This window comes from Fukomys damarensis, unplaced genomic scaffold (assembly GCF_012274545.1).
Source record: "Fukomys damarensis isolate Sample0158 unplaced genomic scaffold, DMR_v1.0_HiC HiC_scaffold_16, whole genome shotgun sequence".
Lineage (NCBI taxonomy): Eukaryota > Metazoa > Chordata > Mammalia > Rodentia > Bathyergidae > Fukomys > Fukomys damarensis.
The window spans coordinates 29,605,906-29,613,780 of NW_022900928.1; the positions used below are offsets into that span (position 1 = coordinate 29,605,906).

At 35.4% G+C, this 7,875-nt stretch overlaps 1 protein-coding gene across 11 annotated transcripts in view; it reads left to right on the top strand.

Annotated features, from left to right (window-relative positions):
• Emsy (EMSY transcriptional repressor, BRCA2 interacting) overlaps positions 1-7,875 on the top strand; it is a 90,720-nt gene that overhangs the window by 67,556 nt on the left and 15,289 nt on the right. For all 11 annotated transcript variants that reach the window (XM_010613040.3, XM_010612974.3, XM_010613250.3 and 8 more), the window contains one exon: positions 7,613-7,777. In XM_010613040.3, coding sequence (XP_010611342.1) covers positions 7,613-7,777 — 165 coding nt within the window. The remainder of the gene's footprint in view (positions 1-7,612; positions 7,778-7,875) is intronic.

Below are 7,875 nucleotides of genomic sequence, written 5' to 3' on the forward strand. Positions count from 1 at the left end.
AGCTCACCATCCTCAGTGGAGGAAAGATAGCCTCTTTAATAAATGGTGTTGGAAAAACTGGATATCAACCTGTCACAGATTAAAATTAGACCCTTATCTTTCGCCATGCACTAAATTAAAATCCAAATGGATTAAAGATCTAAATATTAAAACAGAAACATTAAACTTGCTGGAAAGTAAGTTAGGCAGAACTCTGGAAGACATTGGTATAGGAAAAGACTTTAGGTGTGTTTCTTGTATACAACATATTGTTGGATTTTGCTTCTTATTCCATTTGCCAGTCTAGTTCTCTTGATTGTTGAGTTGAGGCCATTCACATTGCTGGTTATAACTGATATGTACTGACTTATTATTGACATGTTATTGGCCTTTTGTTGACTCTTTTTACTTTTTCACCTTCTTTTAATTTCTTGCCTTGCCTATTTGATGTACTCTGTTGGGCCTCATGATGTTGTTGCCTTCATTGTCTTTTTCTAGGATCTTGTTTAGAATTCCTTGTAGTGCTGGTTTGGTATTCATGTAGTTTCTCAGGTGTTCTTTGTCATGGAAGCATCTTATTTCCCCATCCATTTGGAAAGAGAGTTTTGCAGGATACATCAGTCTAGGTTGGAGGTTGTTCTCTTTTAGTACTTGAAATATCTCATTCCAGGCTCTCCTTGCCCCAAGGGTTTGTGTTGAAAAGTCTGCTTTGATTCTGATGGGCTTTCCTTTGTATGTGATTTGTTTCTTTTCTCTTACTGCTTGTAGTATTTTGTTCTTCTGTTGGGTTTCTGGGATCTTGATTATTATATGTCTAGGTGTAGATTTTTTTTGATTGTAGCTAGTTGGGGTCCTATATGCCTCAGTTATCTGAATGTCAAATTCTTCCCCTCTGTTTGGGAAGTTTTCTGTCATTAATTCTGCAAACAGCTTTTTTAAGTCATTTGTATTTTCTCCTGCTACTTCATGGATTCCTATCAGTCTTATGTTATTCTTCTTTGCATCATCTAGGAGTTGTTGGATTGATTTCTCATGATCCCTTACTGTTTTTAAGAGACCTCTCTTTTCGTGGTACTGACTGCAATCTTATCTTCTATATCTGAGAGCCTATCTTCGCATTCTTTTATTCTGTTGCATACACTTTCATTGGAGTGTTTAATCTCCTGGATATCTGTTTGAATCTGTTTTATGGATTCCATTTCTTTCCTATGTTGGGCATTTATTTTTTCCATTTCTTTCTTATGCTGGGCCTTCATGGCTTCTATCATGGTCCTGAGCTCATCTATTTTTTTTGTCAGTTTCTGCTCTAGAGTCTCGAATCACGACTTCCATTTTGCTCACTATCTTTATGGTTAGCTGGGAAATTATTTCTGTTTTGAATTTTTCTAGAGCCTGATTGATCTGTTTTGTTACTTCCTGTGCTTTGAGTTCAGGGTGTCCTGGTGGTTCACTATTGGCCTTTTCATCCTCATTTGCCCTACTGTTTGCCATTGGTGAACTGGAAGTCTGTTCTTGTGTTTTGCTTAAGTGTTTTCTCATTTTTATTTTTGTTGTCGGACTGTCCTTGGTTTAATCTCTGGGTTATCACCCAAATCTTCCTGATATATTTGCGCCCTAGCTTCTGTGTCTCTAACGACCCACAGACATTCTCATCTTCATAACATCAGAGAAACAACTCATCAAATCATCCGCAATGCTTTATCCCAACTGATACAATCAGCAACACATTAAGATCAAGCACAACTTGGACATTGACCACCTGTGGTAGTTACTAGTCTATCACCCTTAAATCATTTGAATTAAATTGAAATCAAGAAGCAGTCCAGAACATGTCTGCAGTGAACAACATTTCAATATAGTGTATTTACCATTTAATGGCTCAGACAGGGCAAGTTTGCAAGTCCCTTGGTCTCAGTTAGCTGATGGCTGAACCCCATGACGCTGACTGACCTCGGGCGGCAAGGCTCAGATTGAGTTCCCCAACCTTCTGAATGGTTGAACTCCACAACGTTCTATTACAGGTTTCCCACGCCCTTTCTTTAAAGATGTTCATAGTTGGGAACTCAGAAAAATACCCTTGATGACCACCTCTGCCTCTGCAGAGTGGGTCCAAAGACTGACACAGCAGGTCTGAGAGTATGGTGCGGGGGACTTATGGGGGTTTGAGGGTGCCTGCGCGGCTACCTTGGCGCTTGAGCGATGGTGGCTGGGTCGGGAGCAGGCGTGGCTCTCCTTCCCGTGGTGGATCGGGGCCCAGGCTACCTCCTGGCACTTGAGCGATGGCGACTGGGTCGGGAGCAGGCATGGCTCTCCCTATTTATCTTTTTGAGTTGGAATTTTGCCATGTTGTCCAGGCTAAACTTAAAACTCAAGATTCTCCAGCCTTGGCCTCCTGAGTAGCTCTCATTATAGTAATGTGGCACTGTTCCTGACAACACTTCATTATTTTTAACTCTTCAGTGGAGACTTACAGATTAATAATAATCAAATTGGTGATTATTCTGTTAATTCAATTTTACAGTTATTTATTAGTTTATGTATTAAGCATTATGCTGGACCCTATATAGTACTTGCCTCCTGGAAGCTTAAAGTCTAGACCAAGAGGTAAAAAGAAAAAACAAACAAACAAAAAACATATACAACTCCAGTGTAAGAATTGACAACAAACAAACATGAAAAGCTGAAAGTTTATAGTGAATTGAAGAGAGGAATGAAAGAGTTTCATGAAAGAAGTTGCATTTAAAATGGTCTTTGAAAATTCATCAATGAAACATAAATGCAAATAATGATTTTAACAAATAGCACATTTTAGAGAGTTTTCAGTATATTATTAAGGATTATACTATTTTGTGAATCAGTTTGCTAAGATTCACTTTATCCTTCTGCATTGGTTATGTCAACATTTATGCTGGTTACAGTAGAGTATGCCTATTCAGTCATTTTTTGTGCTTACTGATTTGATATTTACAGATTCCAGTCTTACTTCAACTGGTTAATTGCTTTTTTTCTCTTTTAATTTTAAGTCTACAGTTCCTTGAATAATACTACCACCCCTTTTTTCCTCAAATATTTTTATACAGGAGAGGCAAAATGTTTGGCATATGAGCTGGGCTGATAGAGGATGTCTATGTAGTTGTCTGTAGGTACAGGATCTCAGATTATCTTTGAAATTGCTAGTCTTTTCCTCATGGAGCTGTAAACCAATTAATAATTCCCCAAACATGCCATGAGTTAAAATTTTAGTTTTTATTATAAAAATAGGATAAGTGTGGCTTCATCTAATTATATTTGTTTTGTGTTTTTCATTGATATATTTTTAAACATTCTGTAACAGAAATTTTCACTATTTAAAACAGACCTGTCTACTGTATAGTTAATTGTAAAGCTAGTTTTTATAATCTGTTTGCTCCTTCTCACCATCTCCTTGTATAGCTCTTTAATACATTCTTACAAAGTTCAGGCTGAAAATATGTGATTTATAGAGAAAGGTATTAAGATTCTGATCAGTCAAAGATCATGCTGATTTTTTTTTTTTTTTTTTTAAAGTACTGGGGATTGAACTCGGGACCTTACGCTTGTGAGGCAGGCAGTGGAACCACTGAGCTAAATCCCTGGCCCAGATCTTGCTGATTTTTAAATTAAAGAGAGACATATCTATTGGGAATGTAAATAATATATGGCAGTATTTCCATTACATTGCTCCTTTCAAAGTTTTTAGATACCTGTTGGGTGTCTTTTTAAAATAACTTTCTTTTGATATTATTTCAAATTTACAGAAAAGTTACAAGAATAGTAAGAAAAATGTCTCCCTGCCAGGTGGTATGTGCATGACTGTTCTTTGGGTGCCAGTACCACTGGTGGTACAAATGGACCTAATCACTTTTATTGGTATTTTTACTAATAAATTAATAAAGCCATCCAATGGCATAGTAATATATGTACCATCAGTGTTTCAAGCCAGTGGGAATGTGTTAAGCTTTGGCCTTATAAACTTGTCTTTGTTGCCTAAGTCTAAAATGTAATTTCTGTCCTGGAATTTCCTACTAACCCCGGTGGGCCTCTTAAGTGGAATAGCTTTGGACTATTACAAATTTCATCATTTATATTCATCCTTATTTCTAAAAGGCTTTTAAGGCACAATTAAATACAAGATTTTATTAAGTAAAGTGCAAGAGAACACAGACAAAATCAAGGATAGGGATTTAAAATGGAACAGCACATAAAGCAAATACGAGAGTGCATGCCTGTAATCCCAGCTCTCTGGAGGCTGAGGCAAGAAGATCGCCATGAGTTTGAGGCTACCCACTGGGTTCAAGGGCAGCCTCAAGAAACCTGTGTGAAAAATCCATAAATAAAATGAACAAGTGAATGGATGAATGAATGAATGAATGAATAAAATGCATAATATAAAGACATTGCTGTAAGTCACAAGTCAGTTTCTAGGACCTGAAGATTCATGGTCTTGATGGGTCAAAGTAAGGAATAAATCCAGATTAAGTAAAACATACTTCTTGCAGAACTTTTTAGTTATTATGAGTTATTATGTATTCATTTGTGTTGTGAAAAGTGAAGAGTAGAATATATAATATAATATAAAATGTTTCCCAACTCTTGACCATGGAACCTTTCTTTTGGAGAGCATCTTGAAAAACTTATGTTCTGTGGAACATTTTTGGTGGTTCTGTCTAGGCAATTAGATATTGTGAGGACCTTGAGAGGGAAGGTAGATATTATGCCTTAGAAGTAATATAGATGTCTTAGGTCAGTGTAGAAGTGGTTTGGGTGTGTAAGACATCTTGAAATCATTATATATGAAGAATGGTTGGGAGAAACAAGATATTTACCACAGAGAAGAGAAAATGAGGGTAGGTTGGGTTGAAGGAGAGAGAACTAGGATCTGTTGTTAGTTCTTTTGAGGTCTGTGGTGTAGAAGAGGGAAAATAATTTGTATTTGTGAATATTTGGACACTAGAACTTTGGGGTAAAATTGACAGGAAGGTCTGTTTCTATTCAATGTAAGAACACTTTCAAATTATCCTAGCTATGCGAAATGAAACAATACTGTCTTAGAAAGTAGTGAGTTCTTTGGTGTTGAAGTTTCCAGAAAAGTGGGGATATTGTGATAGGGCTAATGATAGCATTTAATAAACTTTAAGATTCCTTTTAACTAAGAGGTGTTAAGATTGTATGATGTGTGATACAGGCTTTTGGTAATACAGACAGTAAGTAGTCTTACATAGAGAGGCTTGAGTCTGGCTTTGGATATAATACTGAAGTATATGTTTCTGGTACTTACTTTGTAGTTTGTATCCTATAAAGATTTATTAAATGACCAGTGGAAAAAGGATCTGAGGGGCAGCAGGACATCATCCTTAAGAGATGTAAAGGAAGTCTCAGTGGATGCAGGCTATATAAACAGATGGTACTAGTAGTGAGATCAGGCTCCTGGTATTTCAGGCATTGTACTCTGACCACAGTGTCAGCCTTGATAGACAGTAGATTTATTGAGGTCTATGCATAAACCAAAAGTAGAGGAGAGAATCATTCAAGGAATGATTTTAACTTAGATTAATACTCCAGTTTTGTATAATAGCTATTGCAATGATATACTTGGTGACAGTTAGTTGTTCTTTCTGAGTATGAACAAAAAGGGACATAGGGTGATATTATTTGGAATGACAGTCTGTTGCTCCTCTGATTCTTTTCCTTATGTCTAAAATTGGAATCCTTGTCTTGTGGTTATTCAATGTGTCTCATAGAGTTGAGTTGCAAAATCATTCTTTTCCTTTATCATGAGAATTTCTTAAGTTTGAGGGCTTACATTATATAAAAGTAAGGATTATCTAATATTAGTTCTCTAAAATTTAAATTCTACGTGTCTATTTAGAATGAATAAAAAACTGTTACATGCTTTACGTGACATTTGCAATTGCAGAATAGCATCTTTTAGTCTTTTGTATGTTTTTAGAAGTTTAATGGAAATTTACATCCCTTATATGACTTATATTTTACTCAATGTTTAAGGGAAAGAAATACTATTTGTTAATAGTATTTAAAGTTGTAGATCTATGATATATTAATTTTGTTTTTTTTAAAGAATAGCTGTTCCCATTGCCCCAACACTTTAGACTCGTTTGTGACTTTCAAAAAATATGAGAATTGCGCCAGGGATTTAGCTCAGTGGCACTGCACCTGCCTTGCAAGTGCAAGGTCCTAAGTTTGATCTCCAGTGTGGGGGGGTGTTGACGATTAGATGTTTGTTATGTTTTTGTTTTGTTTTGTTTTGTTTGTTTTGGCTACTTGATTTCTTTTCATTCTTTTGTGATATTTTTAGGAACCACCTAATTCAAAGGAGTGTTTGTTTTTTTTTACCTTCTATGTTTTATTTGCCATTTGATGTATATCCCAGGATACAAAGCCATACGTTTTGTTTTCTACTATTATAATATAAACTTGAGTATAGGAAATCAAGATGTCTTTATATTTTCCATAGTTTCCCATGTATTGTCTTGGATAAAGGAGTTTAGGAAGTACTAGTCCAGTTCAACTGGGTTCATTTTATAGATGTAAAACTCAATACATAATATGTTGTATTTGATATACATTTAGTATTTGTATATATCCTGTACATCATGAATATAATAAAGTTTTGAATTAGAGTCTTAGAATTGAGAACTTTCAGAGAATAATGACATTTCTGTTGTCTTTCATAGTTTATAAGGTTCATTTGCATACAGTTACGCTCCACATAATGACTTTTTAGTCAATAATGCACTGTATTATGAGAGTAGAGCAATTGGCTATACCATATAATTTATATGTGTGGTAAATTATACCACCTAAGTTTATGTAAACACATGCTGTGATCGCACAATAACAGAATTGTGTAATAAGGCATTTCTCAGAACATGCTCAACAGCAGTACACAATTGTGTATCATTTCATTGTATCCTCAAATATCCTAAGGCAGTGAATTAATTTTATTGTTCCTATTTTAGAAATAGTGAAGTTAAATTCCAAAGAATCAGCTTGTTGATAGAATTTGATCTGTAACTCTGACATTGACCTCTAAATATTACACTTGTCCTGTTACATCATGCAGTTTCTAGATCCTTTTTTGCTATTCAGTGGACAACATTTTCTTTCAGTAATTCACTGCTCCAGTAAGTGTTGACTGAATGGTCAGGCTATAGCACAGAGTACATTTTCAGTGCATTGGGGAAAATAAGACTCTTAACATTTTGTTGTTACTATACATAAAACTCATCCATCTACACAAATGCATATCTATTTATGTAAATTATTGCATTGAATTGTACTTTTTTACATGTTAATCTCCCCAGCCAGACTGTACTTCTTAAACATCCTCTGATTATTCTGTGAGCTTCTTTTTATCTTGAGGGCCAAACACAAATTCTGACACCTACATGTTTAGTTGTGAAATTAATTAACTGAAAAAAAATTCAGAAGTGAAAGAGTATGCCTCTGGGGGTATACAGTTTTCTTGGGGTAATAAAGCAGAAAGTTTACAGTATATGCAAAAGTAAGGCAACAACGATAAAAACAAATTGTTTTATTTTAAAGAGAAACTTTGTTTATAGGTTTTTTTTTTTCTTTAACTAATATAAAACAGATTCCCAACCTGTAGTTCATGTAATTGCTTCCCGGCGTCAGGATTGGTCAGAACATGAGATTGCAATGGAGACTAGCCCCACCATAATATATCAGGATGTATCCAGTGAATCACAATCAGCTACTTCAACAATCAAAGCTCTCTTAGAACTCCAACAGACAACAGGTATGAATTCACATGCTCAATTGAATGATGCATGTTTTCTGTAGAGATAGGTTGTGTTAAAATACTGCCACTGTTTTCTCTCTCTCTCTCTCTCTCTC